The 25,515-nt window shown below is 35.3% G+C and overlaps 1 protein-coding gene across 11 annotated transcripts in view; it reads right to left on the bottom strand.

Moving 5' to 3' along the window:
- KIAA1328 (KIAA1328 ortholog) overlaps positions 1-25,515 on the bottom strand; it is a 577,332-nt gene that overhangs the window by 173,578 nt on the left and 378,239 nt on the right. For all 11 annotated transcript variants that reach the window (XR_008917189.1, XM_056820799.1, XM_007486737.3 and 8 more), the window contains one exon: positions 9,722-10,389. Coding sequence is in view for 10 of the 11 variants with exons in the window: in XM_056820799.1 (XP_056676777.1) it covers positions 9,722-10,389 (668 nt within the window). In the remaining variant the exon portion in view is untranslated. The remainder of the gene's footprint in view (positions 1-9,721; positions 10,390-25,515) is intronic.

Raw genomic sequence — 25,515 nt, 5'->3', positions numbered from 1 at the left:
TATGATACTCCAAAATCGTTTAGTTAGAGAAGAAATATATCAACAAACTAGGGAGAGCAGAGATCAATCAATTGGAAATGCAAATAAAAAACTTGAAAGCAATCAAATTAAAAACCCCCAGCAAAAAACCAAATTAGAAATCCTAAAAATTAAGGGAGAAATTAATAAAATCAAAAGTGATAGAACTATTGATTTAATAAATAAGACAAGAAGCTGGTACTTTGAAAAAACAAACAAAATAGACAAAGTACTGGTCAATCTAATTTAAAAAAGGAAGGAAGAAAAGCAAATTAACAGCATCAAAGATGAAAAGGGGGACATCACCTCCGATGAAGAGGAAATTAAGGCAATCATTAAAATTACTTTGCCCAATTATATGGCAATAAATACACCAATTTAGGTGATATGGATGAATATATACAAAAATACAAATGCCTAGACTAACAGAAGAGGAAATAGAATTCTTAAATAATCCCATATCAGAAAATGAAATCCAACAAGCCATCAAAGAACTTCCTAAGAAAAAATCCCCAGGGCCTGATGGATTCACCAGTGAATTCTATCAAACATTCAGAGAACAGTTAATCCCAATACTATACAAACTATTTGACATAATAAGCAAAGAGGGAGTTCTACCAAACTCCTTTTATGACACAAACATGGTACTGATTCCAAAACCAGGCAGGTCAAAAACAGAGAAAGAAAACTATAGACCAATCTCCCTAATGAATATAGATGCAAAAATCTTAAATAGGATACTAGCAAAAAGACTCCAGCAAGTGGTCAGAAGGGTCATCCACCATGATCAAGTAGGATTCATACCAGGGATGCAGGGCTGGTTCAATATTAGGAAAACCATCCACATAATTGACCACATCAACAAACAAACCAACAAGAATCACATGATTATCTCAATAGACGCAGAAAAAGCCTTTGATAAAATACAACACCCATTCCTACTAAAAACACTGGAAAGCCTAGGAATAGAAGGGCCGTTCCTAAAAATAATAAACAGTATATATCCAAAACCATTAGCAAACATCATCTGCAATGAGGATAAACTAAATCCATTCCCAATAAGATCAGGAGTGAAACAAGGATGCCCATTATCACCTCTACTATTTGACATTGTACTAAAAACACTAGTAGTAGCAATTAGAGAAGAAAAAGAAATTGAAGGCATCAAAATAGGCAAGGAGGAGACCAAGTTATCACTCTTTGCAGATGACATGATGACTTAAAGAATCCTAGAGATTCAACCAAAAAGCTAATTGAAATAATCAACAACTTTAGCAAAGTTGCAGGATACAAAATAAACCCACATAAATCATCAGCTTTTCTATATATCTCCAACACAGCTCAGCAGCAAGAACTAGAAAGAGAAATCCCATTCAAAATCACCTTAGACAAAATAAAATACCTAGGAATCTATCTCCCGAGACAAACACAGGAACTATATGAACACAACTACAAAACACTCCACACAACTAAAACTAGACTTGAACAATTGGAAAAACATTAACTGCTCATGGATAGGATGAGCCAATATAATAAAAATGACCATCCTACCCAAACTTACTTATCGATTTAGTGCCATACCCATTGAACTCCCAAAATATTTCTTTACTGATTTAGAAAAAAACCATAACAAAATTCATTTGGAAGAACAAAAGATCAATGATATCCAGGGAAATAATGAAAAAAAAAAACACATATGATGGGGGCCTTGCAGTCCCAGACCTTAAACTATATTACAAAGTAGCAGTCATCAAAACAATTTGGTACTGGCTGAGAAACAGAAAGGAAGATCAGTGGAATAGACTGGGGGAAAGAGACCTCATCAAGACAGTATACGATAAACCCAAAGATCCCAGCTTTTGGGACAAAAATCCACTATTCGATAAAAACAGCTGGGAAAATTGGAAGACAGTAGGGGAGAGATTAGGAATAGATCAACACCTCACACCCTACACCACGATAAATTCAAAATGGGTGAATGACTTAAACATAAAGAAGGAAACCATAAGTAAATTGGGTAAACACAGAATAATATACATGTCAGACCTTTGGGAGGGGAAAGGCTTTAAACCCAAGCAAGACGTAAAAAGAATCACAAAATGTAAAATAAATAATTTTGACTACATCAAACTAAAAAGCTTTTGCAAAAACAAAACCAATGTAACTAAAATCAGAAGGGAAACAACAAATTGGGAAAAAATCTTCATAATAACCTCTGACAAAGGTTTAATTACTCAAACTTATAAAGAGCTAAATCAATTGTACAAAAAATCAAGCCATTCTCCAATTGATAAATGGGCAAGGGACAGGGATAGGCAATTCTCAGATAAAGAAATCAAAACTATTAATAAGCACATGAAGAAGTGTTCTAAATCTCTTATGATCAGAGAGATGCAAATCAAAACAACTCTGAGGTATCACCTCACACCTAGCAGATTGGCTAACATGACAGCATAGGAAAGTAATGAATGCTGGAGGGGATGTGGCAAAGTAGGGACATTAATTCATTGCTGGTGGAGTTGTGAACTGATCCAACCATTCTGGAGGGCAATTTGGAACTATGCCCAAAGGGCGACAAAAGAATGTCTACCCTTTGTACCAGCCATAGCACTGCTGGGTCTGTACCACAAAGAGATAATGGACAAAAAAACTTGTACAAAAATATTCATAGCTGCGCTCTTTGTGTTGGCCAAAAACTGGAAAATGAGGGGATGCCCTTCAATTGGAGAATGGCTGAGCAAATTGTGGTATATGTTGGTGATGGAATACTATTGTGCTAAAAGGAATAATAAAGTGGAGACTGGAACAACCTCCAGGAAGTGATGCAGAGCGAGAGGAGCAGAACCAGGAGAACATTGTACACAGAGACTAATACACTGTGGTATAAATCGAACGTAATGGACTTCTCCATTGGTGGTGGTGTAATGTCCCTGAACAGTCTGCAGGGATCTAGGAGAAAAAACACTATTCATAAGCAAAGGATAAACTATGGGAGTGGAAACACCGAGGAAAAGCAACTGCCTGACTACAGTGGTTGAGGGGACATGACAGAGGAGAGACTCCAAAAGAAACTCTAATGCAAATATTGACAACATGGAAATGGGTTTGAATCAAGAACACATGTGACACCCAATGGAATTGGTCAGCTATGGGGTGGGGGGGGGAGGAAAAGAAAATGATCTTTGTCTTTAATGAATAATGCTTGGAAATGATCAAATAAAAATATTATTTAAAAAAAGATGTCAGGAAACAATTATTAAAGATTGTATCTACATGTAATTGGGGAGAAGTAAAATTAAAAACAATTTAAAAATAAATAATGTTAGAAAACTTCAAAAAAAAAACTGAGGGATCTTAGATGCTGTTATCATACCTATCTTACAGATGAGGAAGCTGGGGCAGATAGAAGTTGTAATGACTCACCCAAGGTCACATTGCTAGTAAGTGTCTGAGGTCAATTTTGAATTCAGGGATCCCTGAATTCTTGATCCAGGGCTCTAACCACTGCATCACCTAGCTGCCTTTTAAGGAAAACTGAAGATTTTTCTGTCATCAAATATGAAGGGCAGTGGGAATTTTACAATCTGAAGAGACTAAACAATGCTGTATTTCTGTCAGTGTCTATAAATAGCTATAAATGTACAAAACCAAGGCTGATTTTTCTGTGGGAGAGGTGAAAGGGATAAATTAATGTTATCTGCTTGTTAGTTTTTAGGTAGAATGATGTGTTCTTTGAAAGGAATGGAAGAAGCACTTTAAAGAGAAATCAAATAAGATAAATAGTCAGAAGAAAAATAAAGGAATTTATTATTGTGTCAGGAGGATTGAAGGTAGAAGAATGTGACCAAAAAAAAAGGAAAAAGAGAAGACTTTTAAACATTTAAAATTATACAACAGATATGAGACTTCTTACAAGGGAATGGAATTGGACCCTCTAAAGAAAAATCAATCAACTTGTAGTGCTCCAAGAAATGAAACAAAGCTACAGGTTGCATCAGAAGAAAAAATATTGAATAATGGTAGGAGGAAAAAAAAAAGACTAGTAGCAGTGGTTGTCAATTTCTTGGTAAGAGGTATCAAGGAAGCCATTTGCTGATGTGTCCCATTTAGGGAGGTTGCTCTTTTTCCTGAACATGAACCCAATCCAATATGGAGAGTCTCTCAAAACTTGTTAAACCTAAAAATTGCCATGACTCCTAGTAAATGATATGGGGACCAATGACACTGCTGGAAGCAACTCAGAAAACAATCAGGAACGATGAAGTCCTAACCAATAAAATGAAAACCACAGGTGGTTTGATCCCTGTGATCAAATTGAAAACCAAGTCTACAAAAGAGAAAGATCGATAATTTAGGCAGGAACCAGCTGATTAAGAAGACAGCATCTTAAGATAATATTTAGATGTCTAGATTACAGTTTAAAATATAGGAATGGCAAGACCTTAGCCAGAGATGTAATGTTAATGAAGGATGGTTGTTACAAAAGTTAATTTTCAAGAGTTGATTAATAACATGATCATGACATGAAATTATTAAACACAAACTTTACATAAACTTCTTGTTTAAAAGATGGTTATTGATCATTTTTAACTAGATTAACCAGTACCTTGTCTATTTTGTTTGTTTTTTCAAAGTACCAGCTTCTTGTCTTATTTATTAAATCAATAGTTCTATCACTTTCGATTTTATTAATTTCTCCCTTAATTTTTAGGATTTCTAATTTGGTTTTCTGCTGGGGGTTTTTAATTTGATCGCTTTCCAGTTTTTTCATTTGCATTTCCAATTGATTGATCTCTGCTCTCCCTTGTTTGTTAATATAAGCATTCAGGGATATGAATTTACCTCTGATTACCGCTTTGGCTGCATCCCAAAAGGTTTGAAAGGATGTTTCGCCATTGTCATTTTCCTCGATGAAATTATTAATTGTTTCTATGATTTCTTCTTTAACTAAACGGTTTTGGAGTATCATATTGTTTAATTTCCAATTGGTTTTAGATTTGGTTTTCCATGTACCATTACTAATAATTATTTTTATTGCCTTGTGATCTGAGAAGGCTGCATTCATTATTTCTGCTTTTCTGCATTTGTGTGCTATGTTTCTGTGACCTAATGTATGGTCAATTTTTGTGAATGTGCCATGTGGTGCTGAGAAGAAGGTGTATTCCTTTTTATCCCTATTTATTTTTCTCCATATGTCTATTAATTCTAATTTTTCTAAGATTTCATTCACTTCTTTTACCTCTTTCTTATTTATTTTTTGATTTGATTTATCTAAATTTGATAATGGTTGGTTTAAGTCTCCCACTAGTATGGTTTTATTGTCTATTTCTTCCTTCAATTCTCCTAGTTTCTCCATTAGAAATTTGGGTGCTATATTATTTGGTGCATACATATTGATTAATGATATTTCCTCATTGTCTATAGTCCCTTTTAACAAAATATAATTACCTTCCCTATCCCTTTTGATCAGGTCTATTTTTGCATTGGCTTTATCAGATATCGTGATTACCACTCCTGCCTTCTTTCTATCAGTTGAAGCCCAGAAGGTCTTACTCCATCCTTTAATTCTGACCTTGTGGGTGTCAACCCGCCTCATGTGTGTTTCTTGAAGACAATATATGGTAGGGTTTTGGATTCTAATCCATTCTGCTATTCGTCTACGTTTTATGGGTGAGTTCATCCCATTCACGTTCAAAGTTATGATTGTCATTTGTGGACTCCCTGGCATTTTGATTGCCTTCCCTAATTCTAACCTTTTCTTCTTCGGCTCTACCTTTTAGTCCAGTGATTTACTTTGAAACAGTCCCCCTTGTCCCCTCCCTTGATGTTTCCCTTTTTAGTCCCTCCCTTTTTGTTCCCTCCCCCTCCCCCCTCTCTTTCCCTCCCTTTTTGTTCTCCCTCTCCCCCTCCCCCCCTTGGTTTTCCCTTCTCCTTACCCTTGTTGGGTAAGATAGAATTCAAGATCCCAATGGATCTGGATGTTTTTCCCTCTCAGAGCTGATTTCCCTGAGATTGAGGTTTAAGTAGCCCCCCCCCCCTCTCTTCCTCTCCTTCTTATAGGAGTTTTCTTCCCCTCCCCTTCCCACGTGAATCTTTGTGTGAGAATGATTATTCTATTTCGTCTTTCTTTACCCCCTATTTATACATTACATTTTCCCCACATGTTAGTATACATAGGTTGATATAAATGTAGTCCTTATAGAAGAGAGTTTGAGTAAAAGAAGATAACATTTTCCCCTTTCCTTAATATTTACCTTTTCAGGTATTCCTTGCTCTTTGATTTTCGGTATCAAACTTTCCACAGAGCTCTGGTCTTTTCTTTGCAAAAAGTTGGAAGTCTTCTATTTTGTTGAATGCCCATACTTTCCCTTGGAAGTATATAGTCAGTTTTGCTGGGTAGCTGATTCTTGGTTGGAGACCCAGCTCTCTTGCCTTTCTGAAGATCATGTTCCATGCCTTACGATCATTCAGAGTAGAACTTGCAAGGTCTTGGGTGACCCTGATTGGCATTCCTTTATATCTAAATTGTCTTTTTCTGGCTTCCTGTAGGATTTTTTCTTTTGTTTGATAGCTTTGGAATTTGGCAATTACATTCCTGGGAGTTGTCTTTTGGGGGTTTAGTGTAGAAGGTGTTCTGTGAGCTCTGTCAGTGGCTGTATTGCCCCCTTGTTCTAGAATCTCTGGGCAATTTTCTTTGATTATATCTTGTATCACCATGTCCAGTTTGGTGTTTATTTCTGGCTTTTCTGGGAGTCCAATTATTCTTAAATTCTCCCTTCTCCCCCTATTTTCCAGATCTATCACCTTGTCGGTGAGATATTTTATGTTCTCTTCTAATTTCTTGGTATTTTGGCTTTGCTTTATTGATTCTTGCTCTTTTACACGATCGTTGTCTTCCAGCTGCCTGATTCTGGCCTTTAAAGCCTGGTTTTCTTTTACAGTTTGGTCAAACTGGTTTTGTAGATGCGTGAATTTCTTTTGCATTATTTCCAACTTTTCCTCCCAGAAGGCTTCCATCTTTTTGGTCATTTCTGATTCAAATTCTTCATAGGTTTGTGGAGAGTTTCCATTTCCTTTGGAAGGTTTTGGAGCATTTTCTTTTATATTATCTTCTGTCTGCTCTGTATTTTGTATTTTGGCTCCATAGAATGTGTCCAAAGTCGCCCCTTTCTTCTTATTTTTCTTGGTATTTTGGGGCTTCTGTGGTTCTGTGGAGTTTGCCATTTCTGAATGTGGAGGATTAGTTTTTCTTGTCTCTGTCTGGTGATCAGAGGCTTTAGTCCTGGGCTGATTGTCTATGAGCTTTCCCTGGGTTAAACTGAATATGCCTCACTGGAACTGGAATGGAAGGGTCGGACCACGAGACCACACTCTCCCCCCAGCTCGCTTTCCGGAAGTTGCCTTCAGAATCGCTGGCCGTGAGGCTGTTTCGTTGGCCTGCGGGGGGATGGGCTGCAGCTAGCCCAAGCTCCGAGGGCGAGGACTTTCACTGAGACTTGGATAGCAGGATCCAGCCCGTGAGGCTGTCTTGCCCGCCCTGAGGGTTGCTGTTGTTTCGACCAGCTCTCTGCAGCGGAGGCCCCAGGCAGTAACTTTCACCGGGACTGTAGAAGGCCCTGAGGGTTCTGCTCTCTGAGCCCGGCCGGGCTGCGGCTTCCGGGAGCCTTGGACTCTGCACTCCTACCCCTGAGGTCCGAGGGATCTCGGGTTCTGGCTTTTAAGGGGAGCCGTACCTTTTGATCCGGGTCCAGGTCCAGGAGGAGGGTTCCCAGGGTCTGTGCTGTTGATCGTTTTGAATTTCGGCGCCTTAGGAGCTTATCGTTTGAGATCGGTGGGGAAGGGTTTTCCGGAGATCTGAGCTTTAGCTTTCTCTAAGCCGCCATCTTAACCGGAAGTCCTGATCATTTTTTAAAAAGGAAGTCGTGATAGCAAAGAACAGAAAAGATTTCATATAAGAAATGAAATACCAAAATAATTATTTCCTTTTTAGACAGTAAAATCAGGAAAATGGTGGTAATATTATTTTCTTCGGTTTTAGCAAAATCTTTGACAAAGACTATCATGTTATTCTCATGAGAAAAGTTGGCAAGATATAGGCTAGATAACTGTACAATTGAGTAGAATTTGTACTGACAGAATGGTCAGATCCAAAGAGTAGTTATTATCTGTTCAGTGGTAGCTTGGAAGGAGTGCTCTAATAGTATGCCAAAGGGAATTGTGATTTGACCCATGCTGTTTAATATTTTTATAAATGATGTGGGGGAAAGCAAAGGTAGTATGTTTAGCAAATTTCAGTAGACACAAAGCTATGAAGGATAACTAATACACTGAGTAATATAGAGTAATGCTCTAAAAAGATCTTGAAGGGCCAATTTTAATAGGGAAATTTTAAAGTCTTATATTTAGTTTAAAAAATTAGCTTTTGGGAAGTCAAATACTTAAGGGGTTGGGTTGTAGACAAAGCTTGAAAATAATGGGCCAAAACCATTAGTGTATGGATGATTAATACATAAGAAAATGGCACAAATTAACTGACCATTATTTTTAAGTATATCTGAACATGAAATAAATATCTGACGTGGACTTATCTAAGGTAAGACAGAGATTTGAAGTTATATCCTTAATGGATACCAGAGATAAGAAAATATTTTCAAACAGGATTCTTTGGCAGGCCATTTATTAAAACAGGGGGAGCAACAATCAATATGTAGTCTGAATGTGGAAGATATTGACAAGTTCCATTGAATGAATAGAATGTAAAATTGGATAAGTTTGACTTTGTGTAGCTTTTACAAAGTATTCTGCAGGACAGAGATATATATCTATGTAGTATCTTTGTTTATATTTCTTCTTGAATATAAATATTCTTCCTGAATCACAAGCTTCTACTTATGACTTAACATTCTTATTTTCCTCCATGTAAGTAAGATATTCTCTATTCCACTCAAACTGTACAAGTCTGGCTCTGTATCATCTACCACACTTCCATTTCCATGCCTTGGCTCAGACTGTTCTCTATGTCTGGTATGCCTTTTGTTCATCTGTTAAATTTCTACCCATTCTTAAAATCTAGCCCAAATGTCAAATTTCCTCCAGAAATCTTTTCCCAATTCTTCCAGTTGTTAAAAATTTTACCACTCAAACCTTACGCAACACTTACTTTTATAACTCTCTAATAAACTTTTCATGGAATGTTACATATGACAGCTTTTCTGGGTTGTTATCTGATCCTCCAAAACTAGACTGTAAACTCCTTGAATGTAGGGGCTGTCTTGCTTAAACACTGTATCTACCCCAGTGCCTAGGGCAGTGTTCTCAACAAAGCAGCTACTCACTAATAGCTTATTGGACTGTGTTGTTTTGTGCCTTCAAACTGCAAAGGCTCTTCTCTACCAGAGTAATTAGGATCCTAAGTATCATACAGTATTAGTATATCAAGAGTTATATTTTGCTGCTAAGCAGCTGCTTAATTTAAGCAAATATCGAAGAAGGCAAGATAACCTTTAAAAATCTCCTAAAGAGGATGGGGAGTTTACTCAGTAGTAACAGTCAGCACGCACGTTCAGCAATGCCAGCACCTCAAGGGAGTTACATGTCTACACAATTGTTACAGGAACAGATTTATTCTGCCACGTATTCTTCACTGTACAGGGACTAGTGAGAGGAACAAAACGAGAAAGATAACTTTGACAACAGGACTCACCGACTGTAATCCAGCCGGGACTGGAAGAGCTGCTGCTGCTTCAATAGAAGTTGTGTTTCCTGACTGGTCAGCAGATGCTGCAAGCGCTCCTTTTCAATCTCCAACTCCATTTTCTGCAGGAGAAGCTGCTTCCTCCTCTCGACTGGCATCTGTTTTTTGTCATCCATTTCCTCATGCCCTAATGTCACTGGTTCACATGGTATCCAGGAAAGCCCACAATAACTGCATGATTCACAATGATGTGTCCTGGGATGGTGTCTGGTTATTCCTGCCTGATGGCTCCTATGAACAGGCTCTTCATTTTCAGGATAACCCTGAACACGGCAATAGCCACCTACATAAGGCGGGAGGTGAGAAAATTCCTTATTTCTCATTTCATTTGGCAAGGTTCTCTTGGTCAGAATTGAGCCCATTAACCTTGTTCCTGGGGACTTGAGGTTACATATTCTTGCCTCTGTTTGTTCCCTATTCAGACCATCCTGAGGACGCTGAAGGTCTGCTATCCTGTGAGAATAACTCTCGAAGCACGGATTTGTTTCTGGAGCTGAGCTCTGGCTTGCAAATTTAGGTTCATTCTTGTTTTGATAGTTTTGTGAACTTGTAAGGTTCCTATAAGCATCATTCTCTTCCTGATGGGGAGAATCAGGAGAGTTCTTCCTGATGGGCACCTGAAAGGAAATAAAAGATTATCTTTCAATTAAAGATCTAATAAAGTAATCTTTTCTCCATGACCCTTCAGAAAGTGAGGAGACAATCTGCTCAATCAAAGGTGCTGTGACTCAGTCTGCTGACTCATGATGATGGCACTCATCTACCTGAAAAGATATGCTCCACAGGGCTAAAACCATTACCAAACAACATGCATTTTCAGCATATCTCTCACCAATGATAATAAAAATAAGACAAGAGTTTGCGGGAAGAAACTTTAAAATAAACAGTATCATTGGAGTTGTGAATATCTAAGCTTATATAAAATCAAGTCAGAAAGTGGAAAAAACATTAAATATTAATGCATTAAAATACTTAATTTTCAATACAGAGCCAAGAAATACCTTTAGATTGGCCATTAAACAGCATGAGATTTGATGTAAACTATTTCATCTTGCACTGAGTGGGATATTATTTAATGCTAGAAATTTGATGAGAAATTTTTGAGATATCTTTATAGAACACAGATAAAAATGACCACTTTCCATAAAATACAGTTCTTTACTAAAAGCTATCATTTAAATAAAAAGACATGTTTGAATTCAGCTATAAATGGAAGTGATTTTTCAATTAAGGTGAGCAAGTGATTACATTCTGATAAAATTCAGGCAGAACACAAGCAGTTGCAATTTAAACCTGTGAAGCTACTACAAAGAGAACTTTCCTGACATTCTCTTTATGAATCTTCTGTCAGGGACATCAAAGCCTCGAGTGTACCACAGAGCATCCTTCCTCACCTAGGAAGAGTGGGCTTAGGCTAACTTATATCAAAAGATCAATGCTGCATTATGCCCTCAGAATATTGGGCCTATTGAAGATGTTGCAGAAAGAAACCAAACTTCGGCTTAGCCTTTGGTGCAAAAGGAATTTGAAACTGGCATCTGCCAATGTTAAAGCCATACAAATATCATCTTATTATGGCTGATGAATGCAGACATGTTTACATAATAGGAAAAGGCACTATTGTGAAACAGCTTTTATACACTCATATTTTAATTTTTGTTTGACCAGGTATATAATTTAGAAAAGAATACTAAGTATAACCTATCTGGTGTTGGTCAGACTTACCTAACTGTAGTCTTTTACCACACGTAAACTTCCCCTCAATTTAACCAATGCACATAGAGAGGGACAAAAGACTTTTTAAAATAGAGCTATAAGTCAATTCCCCAACTTTAATCCTGCCTAGAAGTGGAATGGCAGGAGAATAAGATGAAAACATTAAATAGACTTCAACAAAGAGAAATAATTAAAGTATCCTTCAAAACTTTTTCTCCTATGCTAATTCTTTTTTATTCCTCTAGGCCTATTATTATACTTTTTGAAATTCTTTTTCCTTCTTTAGTACCATATTTCATTATTTAGGCCAGAAACAATTCTTCATCTCTTAAAACTTCTGTGTCTCAGGTGGATGAAGGGGAGGACCTTCTTCTTGAAGTCCACTGAGGTCATTCTACCAGTACCTTTGATTGTATCCTGATGCACGACCTTTTCTAGAACCTTGTTAAATCAATCTTCACTTTTTTGTGTGTATTTTAATCATTCCCTATCCACTGTTCTTCCTTCGTCTTACATATCACTCTTATTATAAACAACAGGAATAATAACAATCTTCAATTTGTTCCACTTACTGTTTGAACTTCCAGCCCATTTCTCCCTTCCTTTCACTGACTTGAGTCTTGACAGGGCAGTTACACAGAGAGCCAAGAATAGAAGTAGGTGGTAAAATGGAAAGTATACTGGATTTGGAATTTTAAAAAAAGTTAATTCAAATTCTGGCTTTACTACTTATTTCCTGTGTGACCTAGGGCAATTTGTTTCTTCTCTCTCAGTTTCAGTGTTTGAGACAGCTGGTGTATTTGAATAACTTTTAAGGTCCTTCTATCTCTAAAGTCATGATTAAGGAGCATGAGGGACAATCTTCAGTATTCCTTTTAAAAATGTACATATTTTAATACTAGAAAATTCCACTCTACATGGATACATATTTATTCTGTTATGTCAGATCACATGCTTAAAAGTCAAGGCTCAAAGCCTCAGGCATATACAGGGATATAATAAACAGGGATTAAAAAATTTTAAATCTTGCCTAAAATAACAAAAAGCTTTGACTCTACCACATATCTTTATGTCCTCATAACACACTCTTTAACCCCTGGTAATATGGCTTCTACCATGATCACTTTACCTAAAAATACCTTTCCAGGAGTCAATGATTCAATTCTATTCCATTCAAAGCAATAATCATTTCTTAAGTGGTTTCCATATGAAAGGCACTATCCCAGGGCTGGGAATGCAAAGACAAAACAAAACAACAAAACAAAAAAGTCAACAGTCTTCAAGGATATTACATTCTTCTGGAGGAATATAGCCTGTAAATGGGTAAATGAATATAAAAAAATTGGCTATGGTAAGGCACTAAAAATTACATGGATCAGGAAAGGCTTTCTTGTCAGAGATAGGACCTGTGTTGAGCCTAGAAAGAAGCTAGGGTTTCCAAAAGGTAAAAAGAAAGAGGGAATGAACTGAATGCATGCAAGTTAGTCTGTGCAAAGATGCCCACGAGGGAAGTGGAATGTCTACTTTGGGAAACTTGATACAGCAAGTAATTTAGTTGAGCTGAAGCAAAGTGCATAAGGAAGTAAAATATGAATTAATTTTGGAAATATAGGCTAGAGACAGACTGTGAAGGGAATGACAAGCTAAGGAATTTGTAGAGTTATTCTAGAAGTAGCAGGGCACCATAGAAGATTCTTAGGCAGGTAAGTGAAATGGTCAGAGCTACTGGAGGAACAAGGAATGTTTGGCCTGGAGAAATGAAGACTCATGAGGGACACCATATTTGCATTTGAAAGCTTGTTAGATGGTAGATGGATCAGAATTATTCTGTTTGGATTCACAAGGCAGAACCAAGAGCATCTGGGGAGTAGGAGTTGGGGAAGAGATATTGTAAAGGAGTCATTTTAGGTTTGATATCCAATTATTAATTAAAGAAATCCAAAAGTGAAATAGGCTGCCTTGAAAATTGCTCCCAGGTGAGTTCCCATCTCATCCAGTTCCACAGCTTTAGCTGCTATGTCTATGCTAGATCTTTTCTCTCATCTCTAGTCAGTAATTTGTAAGTGCCCATGAGAAATCCCCAGATGGCTTTCCAGCTTAAAATCAAAATTTCAAAAAACCCAAGGTCTACTATCTTCCTTCAAAAATCTTTCTACCTTTCTAATTCTCCCCAATACCAATACTTGAAAATTCAGTATCATCTTTGATATTTTCCTTCCTTCATCTTCTTATCCCCAATAAATTGCTAAACTCTATTAATTCCATTACTAGTTTAAATCCATTGCCACCGCCTTAGTTCACAGACATTAATTCTCTCTAAACTACTACAACAACCTAGAAGTTCATTTCCCATAACTCCAGGCTCTCACTATTATAATCCATCCTATACATAGGTATCAAATTATTTTTGTAATGTTCAAATCTCATCACATTTTTCTACTGCTCAAAAAACTTCAATTGTATTTGATTCTCTAGTGAATAAAATTCAAATTACTTAGTCTGACACTCATATCCTTTCACAAAGTCTTATTTATTATTTTTACTATTCCTCTTCTCCAGTTGAACTAACAATTCCCTATTACTTGAATGTGCCATAAGTGGCTTCATCTTTCTACCTTTTCTTACACAGGTCCCTACATCTTGAATACTGTCCTTATTGTTGAAACCCTATTTATGTATAGCCACTTCCTCCATGAAACCCTTCTTGACACATTCCTTTTCCCTCAAGCCTTGAGTAATCTCATTATGAACACTTACAATGTATCTATTGTGTGCATATTATAGTCCATTCTTATTATATCTAGACATCTTATCTCCACTACTGGACAGACAGCTCCTTGAGGGAAGAGAATGTTTCATTTATTTGTGTCTCCATAAGTGACTTTGCACCTAGTACATAAACTTGTTGTTAAATGTCATTGAAGCTGTAGGATCCTTCCAGTGATAAGCAGGTGGTTAAGTCATTGTTTGAATGCATACAACAAAGACTATACTAAAGGTAATAAAGACATATGCATTTATCGCTCTGCCACACTGACAAAATGACAAATGAAAAAATCCTAAGGAACTAAAAAATATTTATATATCATTTTCTTTAGACTTCAGGAGGATTGTGTTGATTTTTCTGTGAATGACTGGGCACTTAATGCTCGTTTCTTATAAATGAAGCCAATTCATAAAGAACTATTCAGATCATTTGATCAAAGTACATCCAGTAGTACTAGTGATTGATGTCTGGGGACTTTCAATAGGATTATAGTTTCCCTGAAAACATCACACTAAAGGTATGAAGTCATGTTAGAGAAGAAAGAAATGTCAATTTACCTAAAAGTATCTTTAGAAGATCAAATTATTTCAGTCCTTAACTTCTAAAAATAAGCCAAATTGAATCAAAATAGGACCTTTTGAAAACAACAACAACAACAAAAAAAATATATATATTAATCATTCAGTGTTTTATCAAATTATATTATTTGTATCCCCAGGCTGATTAACCTTATTTCTCAAATTAAAGGAAGGTGTTTCTGTTTTGGAAAATAAAAGTAAGTTATACAATGTCTAAATTTCCAAAATATTGGAGAAAATATATAACAAAGAACTCTTGTGGGAAAAAATTGATATTTTGCTTATATGGTGATAAGTATATTCTGGACTAGATGGCAAGACTCAGAGAACTGTCAGGAATAGCTCAATGTCAGTTCAGAAAAAAGCCAGTAGTTTATATTCCTATGTGGAAAGATGATATTTATAATTCTTAAAATTTTTTATCAATATTAGAGGTTAGAAGGAGTATACTTAGACCGAGAGTGTGGGAGAGTAAGTGGCTGCTGCTGATACATGCAAAAAAAATCAAGGGGTGAAAAAGATGATTGTACTGAGAGAAAAGGGAAAGGAGAGGTGGAATAGGATAAATTATCTCACCCCTGAGGTACAAAAAAACTATTACAATGAAGGAGAAATGAGGATAAGTGTTAGGGGATAATAGAAGGGAGGGGGTGATTAAAAGCAAAACACTTGTGAGGAGAGACAGCATGAAAAGAAAGAGAAAGAATAGGACCAAATGGGGAAAGTAAGACAGAGGGGAATTCACAGTTGGTAATCATAACCGTGAATGTGAACAGGGTGAATTCACCCATAATTGGAAGCAGATAGCAGAGTGGATTAAAAACCAGACTCCTATGATATGTTGTTAACAAGAAACACATTTTAGGCAGGGAGACACAAACAAACTAAAGGTAAGGGGCTATCATTTATTTTGTATCATCTGAAGTAAAAAAAAAAAAGCAGGAGTAGCAATCATGATGTGTGACAAAGCTAAAGCAAAAATAGATCTAATTAAAAGAAATAAGGAAGGAAATTACATGTAGATAAAAGGTACCATAGACAATGAAGTAATATCAATACTAAATATATATGAACCAAATGGAATAGTCTCTAAATTTTAAAAGGAGAAATTAAATTAGTCTCAGGAGGAAATAGAAAGTAAAACTATAATAGTGAGGGACTTCAACTTCCCCCTTTCAGACCTAGATAAATTGAACAAACAAAAAAAAAACAAGAAATAAATGAAGTGAATAAAATCTTAGAAAAGTTAGAACTAATGAATCTCTAGAGAAAACTTAATAGGAATAGAAATGAATATACCTTCTTTAAAGCAGTATATGGTACCTATACAAAAATTTATCATGTTTTTAGTCATAAAATTTCACAACTAAATGCAGAAAAGTAAAAATAATAGATGCATCCTTTTAGATGATAATTTAATAAAAGCTATAATCAATAAGGGATCATGGAAAGACAAAAATAATTGAGAACTAAATAATCTAATGTTAAAAAGGATGGGTCAAAGAATGAATTATGAAAAGAATCAATAATTTCATTATGGATAATGACACTGAGGAGACAACATATCAAAATCTATGGGAGATAGCCAACGTACTCCTTAGGAGACAAATTAAGAATCCCCAATTAAAGACTAAATTGGAAATCTTTAATATTAAAGGAGAAATTTATAAAGTTAAAAGTAAAAGAACCATGGAACTAATAACTAAGACTAAAAGTTGGTTCTATAACAATTATTTAAAAAGATAGAACATTGGGTTTTTTTAATTTTATCAATTAATATCTATATTAAAGATGAAAAAGGTGGTCTCAATACCAATTGAGAGTAAATTAAAGCAATCATTAGGAGCTAGTTTGCCCAATCACATGCCAATAAATCTGATAATCTAAGTGAGATGAATGAATATTTTCAAAAATATAAATTGGATAGATTAACTAACAAGGAAATAGAATACTTAAATAATCCCACCTAAAAAAATTGAATAAACTATCAATGAACTCCCTAAGAAAAAACCCCTTGGGCCAGATGGATTCACAAGTAAATTCTATCAAACATTTAAAGAACAATTAATCCCAATACTATATAAACTATTTGTGAAAATAGGCAGAGAAGGAATCCCACTAAATTATTTTTATGACACAAATATGGCACTGTTACCTAAGTCAGGGAGAGCAAAGACATAGAAAGAAAATTAAAGGCCAAATCCACTAATGAATATAGATGCAAACATTTTATATAAAATAGTGAGGAGACTATAGCAATATATCACAAGGATCATTCACTATGTCTAGGGTGGGATTCATATCAGAAATTAAGACCAACTTTAGGAAAATTATCAGCATAATTGACCATATTAAAAACCAAACTAATAGAAATCACAATTATCTCAGTAAATACAAAGAAAGTTCTTTGACAAATTATAGCACCCATTCCTATTTAAAAAACTAGAAAGCTTAGGAAGAATGGGCCATTTCTTAAAATGATAGTGTCTACCTAAAACCATCAGCAAGTATCATCTGTAATGTACATAAGTTAGAAGCCTTCCTAATAAGATCAGAGGTAAAGCAAAATAAATACAGATAAATCCTTAGCATTTCTATATATTGACCAACAAAATTCAACAACGAGACAGAAATATAAATTCCATTTACAATCACTCTATACAATATAAAATACCTGGGAATCTATTTGTCAAGACAAATGCAGGAATCATATGAACACAACTATGAAAATTTTTTCTCTCAAAGCCAGACCTAAACAAATGAAAAAATATTAATTGCTCATAGGTAGGCATAACTAATATCATAAAACAACAATTCTACCTAAATTAATTTATTTGTTTAGTGCTATACCAATCAAACTACCAAATAACTATTTTTATAGAACTAGAAAAAATGACAAATTCATCTGAAAGAACAAAAGATCAAGAATATCAAGAGAATTAATGTGAATGAAGATGGCTTAGCAGTATCAGATCTTAAATTGTATAACAAAATAGTAATCATCACAACAGTCCTGGCTATGAAATAGAATGGCAGATCAATGGAATAGATTAGATACATAATATATAGAGGTAAATGACCTCAGCAACCCAGTGTGTGGCAAACCAAAAGATCCCAACTTTGGGGTAAGAACTCACTAACAAAAACTGCTTGAAAAATTGGAAAACAGAATGGCAGAAACCATTATCTCACAACCGATACCAAAATAGTCAAAATGAGTATGTCATTTAGATATAAAGAATGCTACATAAGTAAATCAGGGAACACCCTAACAGATCTATAAAGAAGGGAAGAATTCATGACCAAATAAGAGCTAGCATTACAAGATATAAATTGAAAATTTTGACTATCTTAAATTAAAATACTTTTGTACAAAAACAAAACCAATGTAATCAAAATTAGAAGGGAAATAATGATCATGGGAAAAATTTTATAACAGATTTTTCTGATAAAGGTTTCATTTCTCAAATTTATAGAGAACTAAGTCAAATTTATAAGAATATAAGGCATTCCTCAAAGGATATAAATGAGCAGCTTTTCAGATGAAGAAATCACAGCTATCATTAATCATATGAAAAAATGTTCTGCATCATTCTTGATTAGAGAAATGCAAATTAAAACAACTCTGAGGTGCCACTTTACACCTATTAGATTGGCCAATATGGTAATAGAGGAAAGTGAAAAATGTTTGAGGGGATGTAGCAAAATTGAGACTAATGCATTGTTGGTGAAATTGTGAACTGATACAACCATTGTAGAGAGCAATTTGGAATTATACTCAAAGGGCCAGAAAATTGTGCACACTCCTTCATCTTGTAATACCACTAACTGCAATCTGCATCCCAAAGAGATCATAAAAAAGGAGGAAGGACCAACCTATTTATACAAAAATATTTATAGTGGGTTTTTTTGTGGTGGCAAAGAATTGGAAAATGAAGGGATGTCTATCATTTGGAGAATGGCTGAAGAAACTATGGAATATGTTGGTGATGGAATACTATTGTGCTATAAGAGATGACAGCCTGGATGATTTCGGAAAAAAAGTTGGAAAGGCCTACATGAACTGATGCATAGTGAAATAAGCCGAACTGGGAGAGCATTATACCACAATATTATATGATGATCAGTTGTGGAAAGACTTAGCTGCTGTTAAGAGAGTTTTTATTAATTTCTCCTTTTTTCTATAAAAGAGGAAATAATATATTTCAGTAAGAGACCCCCTGCTGTGCAATTTGGCAGTTAGAGACCCCCTTCTGTGCCACTTGACAGTTGGTGACAGAAGGGTGTGGATGAGTGTGGTTTGTAAGTTGCAGACCACTGGAAAGGACTTTTTGTCTCTGGATCTGCTGGGGAGAGGTGGGGCTGCTAGCACTCTCTATGGTTGGAGACAGAGAACTGAGTTAAGGCTTTATTGATTATCAATTAACTTGGGTAGATAAGATAGATAGAAAGTGGTTATATTATCAACTAGAGAGAATAGGAGAGTAGGTGAGGGCTTTAGCCTAGCAGAAGATACTGTCCTCTGAAGCAGATACATGTAGGGTTTTTTAGAGAAATTTAGTCAGGATTGGGATTTTGGGTATAGTTATAATCTATTATAAGATTGCTTTCACTTTCCTCCTTCCTATTTTCTATCCATATTTCTTAATAATAAACCAAGTGTTTTGTGTTTAATAAACTGAGCACTGGCTTTTGTTCAAACTCCAACCTCCCAAAATTTAACCCTTCTCACTGCTTTTAGCAATGCAATGAATGATTTGGGATATTCTGACTGGGAAATCTATCTACCTCCAGAGAAAGAACTATTGGAGTTGGATGCAGATCAAAGTATACTATCTTTCACAACAGTTTATTTATGGTTTTATTTTGGGGTTTTGGTTTTGTATGAATTCACTCTTGCAAACAATGATCAATAGGGAAGTGTGTTTTGCATGATAATACATGTATGGCACAGAAAAAAAAAAAGAAATGTTTATTACAATGTATGGCCCAATGAGTATAAAGTCAGCAATGGAGGTGATATGAAAACAATTTTAAAAAATAAAAATAAAAAGAATGCAAGAACCTTGGGGGGGTGGGGGGAAGAAAAAAAATTCAGTGGTGGAATGTCCCAGAGATCTGTCTTGGGCCATATGTCTTTTATACTTTAATAAATTACTTAGAGAAAAGCAGAGTGAGCATCCTTATCAAATCTGTAGATGATACAAAGCAGAAAGATATAGCTAATTCACTGAGGCAATCAATAAATGAGTATATAATAAGTAGCTACTATGTTCCAGATACTGTCCTAACTACTGGATAAAGACAATGGCAAAAGAAAAAGAATAGTCCCTATCTTTAAGGAGCTAATATTCCATAAAGGGATAATTTAGGGCTCCAGAAAAAATTCCAACAGGTTAGAACACTCAGTCAAATCCAATCAGACAAAACTGAATAGAGACAAATATACAATTTTCAAGCTAAATGAAAAATAATCATAATAACAAGATGGAGGGTGTCTGAAAAAGATCTCAATATTGTGGTAGTCCAGAGGCTGAAGTGAATTAACTTTATGATACAGCAGGCAAAAAATCTAGACATTATTAAAAGGACCATAATATTTTAGAATTAGGAAGTTGAAAAGATCATTATTTTTGGCCCTAGTTCAAATATCATTATCCCTATTTATAGATGAGGAAACTAAGGTTGAAAGAACTTAACAGATTTATCCAAGGTGAGTTGACAAATAGCAAGCTAGGAATTAAAGCCAAGACTTTTGATTTTAAATCCATTTTCCCATTACCCCACTAACTGCAACACTGAAATGATAAGAGGGTATTGGGGACTATGGAAAAAACAGAGTGATATGATCCCATTTAGAAAGGATTGGGAAATAGAAGAGAAAAAGAAAGGAAATGAGATAAGGATTTAAGTAAACTCACAGCATTGAATTCTGAGCATAAGGAAGTAAGTTATTTTATTAGAGGAGTTTAAGACAGATATTGCCTCTGGGACACATGGAAACCACAAATGGCCCTGATGAAACAGATGTGTGTTCCTCTCCAGAGCTGTTCCATGCTTTCTATATGGTATTTAAAGATATAACTTCCTTTAACTAAGGCTTAAACTAACAAAACAAAACCTAAACTGCTGTTTCTGGCATATGGAGTTAATATGATTTTATCAGATATAGAACACTAACAAAGAAAGCAATAGGTATTTAAGTAATTAAAATTTTTGAAAGGACTGAACATGAGAAAGGAAAAATGGAGAACAATGAAATCTTTTTGCTGCCAAACCTGATATCAAGACCACTGGTTTTGTCACTAAGGCCGCAATACTATCAGAGGACCCCACAGGATTTAGGGGTAATGTGCCTATTCATTCATATGGTACAACAGCCCTCTCTGAAAGATTCCTTACAGATAAGTATTATTCTCAAATATATGCATGGGGTCCCTAGGACCTTTCAAGAGAGCTTTTCTTACTGTAAAATTTCTCTCCATTTGAAGAGCTGACATGAAAAACTGTGATTTTCTAAAAAAAAAAACTGAAAAAAAAGCAAGTTTCAGAGTTCTAATGCTGAGTCTTCTCTCAAAAGTAAAGAAAAGAAGGGTCACCAGAATATGAGGCAAAACACAGATCTCAGTAAGTTTTTGACCTTAGCTTTTTTAGTTGGGAATATATTGACTCCTATGAGATTTCAAGAAGCTAAACCTTACATCTTATTATGCTTTTCTCAAAAAAGATGTGTCTAATCTCTAGTGAGTCAATGCCAACCATTTGCAAGTCTGAGAAAATACTGACTTAAAAAATATATTGAAAGATAGCTTTATATGATTCATTCTTTCCTCATAAAGATAACACAAGAAACTGCACAGAGATTAGATATTCAAAGGCATAAAATATACCATGCATATTCTGATGCTGTTACTAATGACAGTAATATTTATTACTATTATTATACTTGATTTATAAACATGTATATTTTGCATTGATTCTTGGTACATTAATAAAAAGGAAAAATATGGATCAATCCCTAATCAATGATTTATGAAAGCTCCTGAATACTCTTCCACATGGGCTAACTTTTCATGCGCTGCTCCTTTGCCTTAATAAGGTACATCACTAAATAGAAAATCAGAAAATGAAAATGTAGATAAATGAAATACAATAGGCTCAGAGTCAGATAAAAGAATTGGTAAAGTTGCTTTTATGATGAAATCAAAGGCAACAAGAAATACATTTTTATGGGATGTTTGGTCATCTTATATTATAGTGCTGATGAGTATTAGCAAAATGCACTTCATGAAAATAATTGCAGTTAATGCAATAATATCTGTGACCAAAATGAAAAGGTAGAAAAATCTACCAAGAACTTAATAAAATCTTTCCAATTAAGTAAATTCTTGGTCCTTCACTGAAAAGGCTGGAATAACAAGAAGATTGCAAAAGTATGTTGGAAAATGTGGATAAGAAATAAGAAATGAAAGCGATCAAGCTTATAAAGCAGAGCCTCATGACTATACATCCTGAACACTTTCTTTCAGAAATGAACTGGAAAGTGTTGGATGTGGTTAGCATTGATTTAGTTATTTAGTGTTGGCTGATTGTTGTTTTTGTTTTTATGGAAAGGAAAAAGCATTTGATTCCAAAGAATAAAACACCTCCCTACAAGATATTTTTCATAGATATTTCAAAATTCCACAAAATTCCTTGAAAATTCTAACAGCTGAAACAATTTTGTTTAATTACTCTTTAATAATGAATGTTTAGTGAGGCCTAGAATAGGAGGAGGTATGCTGCTTGCCAAAGGTAACTACTACTGTCAGACAGGAGAGGAGATAGATATGGTATAGAATTCAAGTCAAATCTGGATTCCCATTAGGTGGTAAGGTCCACTGGAAGCTCCTGTTTGCATATAGAATTGGGCTGATTGCATCAAGGCAAGAAATACTGTAAAGCCTCTTGGGTGAGATCCAAAACCAATCAAAAGGGTATGACCTAACTATGTAGAGAGGAAAAACAAAGAAGATTAAGAACATCTATTATATAGACCAATGGTTCTTAAAAATTATAGTTGTAGCACTTCTTTACACACTGAAAAATTACTCCTGACTCCTCAAAGAGCTTTTGTTTATATAGTTTATATCAATAAATATTTTCTATAATAATGGTAATAGCTGAAATTTATATAACACTTACTATGTGCCAGATATTGTGCTAAATAAACTGAGGCATACAGAGATGAAGTGACTTGCTCTTGGTCACACAGTCAGTCAAATATGTGAACTCAGGTTTGACTCCAGATCCTGTGTTCTATGCACTATGCCACCTAGCTACCAAAATAGAAATTAAGATCTGAGTATTATAAAAATACAGGTATTTCCTCCACATGGCAACTTTCCCCATTATAGTTTTGATATACTGCAGATCAGCTTAAGAAATGAAATGGGATATTTTTTTGAATTTTGTAGAAGCTCAGATGACACAGAAAAAGTTTAGAATCTATATAGCCTATGTCCAAATACTTAACCCCAATTTTATAATATGGTACCGTAAATACTCCATAAGAGAAAAATAAAAAATTCAGACTTCTCTTATATGAAGAGAGGGTCAAAAAATTTTACACAAATTTTCCAGATCATGAGGGTACCATATTTCTAACCCCCATTATGTGGGATACTTATAGTTTTGACCTAGAAGTCTCCCTGAAATGGTCTTAGGAACTTAAAGGAATCTCTGGACCAAACTTTGAGAGCCACTTACCTAGAATGTAATATGTAAGCAGATGAACAGTTCTATAGAGCTCACATATTTGTGTGTATGTATGTAGATATGCCTCTCTCAGGAAGATTCTTGCAAAGGATAGTAAGTGGAATCTAGAATTTGACAAAATGATTAGTTGAATCCAGATTACCTTAGAAAGATTATAAATAATGATCACAGACATCCCTGTGAAACAAAGGTCCATCTTTTTAATATCAATATTCTTATATTCTATCACTTGTTGTAGTACTGTGACTCACAGAACAGTACAGACTTTACAGAATTGAAAATAATATCACCCGGAGGTTAATGGACAGGCCAATGGTGGGTATGAGCAGGCTGAAATGCATTATGAATAAGGAATTGTGAAAGATTTTTTTTTAATTCCAAGATACTTTATTTTCCCAATTACATGTAATCATACATTTTAATATACATTTTTCAAAATTATAAGAGTGAAACCATCTCACTCACTCCCTTTTCTCCCCACCTTTGGAAATGGTAAGTAATTTTGTCTGGGCCATACATGCATTATCATGCAAAACACATTTCCATATTGGTCACTGTTGTAAGAGCACACTCATTACTGGGGAATAGATTGGTAGCTCAAAGCCAACATTCACCAGGATTTTAGTCCAGCACTTGACAAATCTCCTTTGCTAATTTGATGTTAAGATAGAGAGAACCAAATGGTGTAATAGCAAAATCTGGTGGAGGTAGTTTTATTTGAATGGTCAGAGTCCCAAAATAGTTATTAAAGAAGTCTCTAGTATAGTTTCCTTGGAGTCTCTGCTTGGTATCATACTGTTTTACATTTTTATCAGTGTCTTGGATAAAGACATAGATGTCATCAACCTGTTGATTTAATTTAAAGCATTTAATAAATCCTTTTTTCCCTTTATCACACAAAACTAGGAGGGATAGTATCTTGGATGTTAGAATCAATTTCCCAAAAAGATCTCAAATTAGTTAGTACAGTGGGCCAAATCTAGTAAAATGAAATGTAATACAGATACATGCAAAATTTAACACTTGAGCTCAAAGGATTAATTATCCCAATGCAAGGAGACTCATATCTATATATATATATATCATTTGTAAAAGATCTCAGGGTAGTGATGGATTGAAAATGATATGTCAGCAATAGAATATGACAGGAAAAAAGCTATTATGATTCATTGCAGTATTATGAAAGAAACAGTGTATAGGATAAGGGAAATAATAATTAACAAAGAGCCTACGATATTAGATGCTTGAGATAGTTAGACAAAAAATGTGATATAGGCTCTACCTTCAAAGGAATTACTATCTAGTCTTAGAAGACAACATTTACATACATAAGTATATGTAAAAAAGATGTAAGATAATCTTGAGAAAACTCCAGAACAAGAAAGGTGAGAAGACTATTCTGATAGATCTACATCTGTGGCTGGGGGATGATGAGGGAGAAGGCCTCTTGTCAAAGGTGGTACTTTAGCTGAATCTTGAAGCAATTGGGGATTTTAAGAGCTGGGGTGAGATGGAATAAATTCTAAACACAAGACTACCTAGCACAAAGACTTTTGAAACCATCTAATGTTTTTAAGAAGATCAGGATGGCTGAACCAGAATGGCCATGAACTAAAGTAGTATACGTAGTGGTAGTCTCTCGGTGACCGAGAATGACTATTATCTTTGAGCAGTTTCATCTATGGTGTACCCTCATGTGGCTTTGGAGTCCAAAGGCTGAGGCGCAGAGTTTGTGGCACATGGGGCCTGGGACGCCAGTTGTTACGGGAGGTGCGGTTGTGGCCTGGTGTCGGTGTTCACGCGCAGCGGCAAGACGGCGACGTCGCTCATCTTCAAAGGTGGCGGCGGCATGGTGAATGTGGGCTCGCCAGCTGCTTCTGTCAGAGGCAGCGAGTTCTAGTTGCTTTGGTGTCATGCCAGCCCAC

The sequence above is a fragment of the Monodelphis domestica genome, chromosome 3 (genome assembly GCF_027887165.1).
Source record: "Monodelphis domestica isolate mMonDom1 chromosome 3, mMonDom1.pri, whole genome shotgun sequence".
Classification (NCBI taxonomy): domain Eukaryota; kingdom Metazoa; phylum Chordata; class Mammalia; order Didelphimorphia; family Didelphidae; genus Monodelphis; species Monodelphis domestica.
The sequence above is the reverse complement of the archived record's forward strand: the minus strand, read 5'-3'. Positions and strand labels throughout refer to the sequence as shown.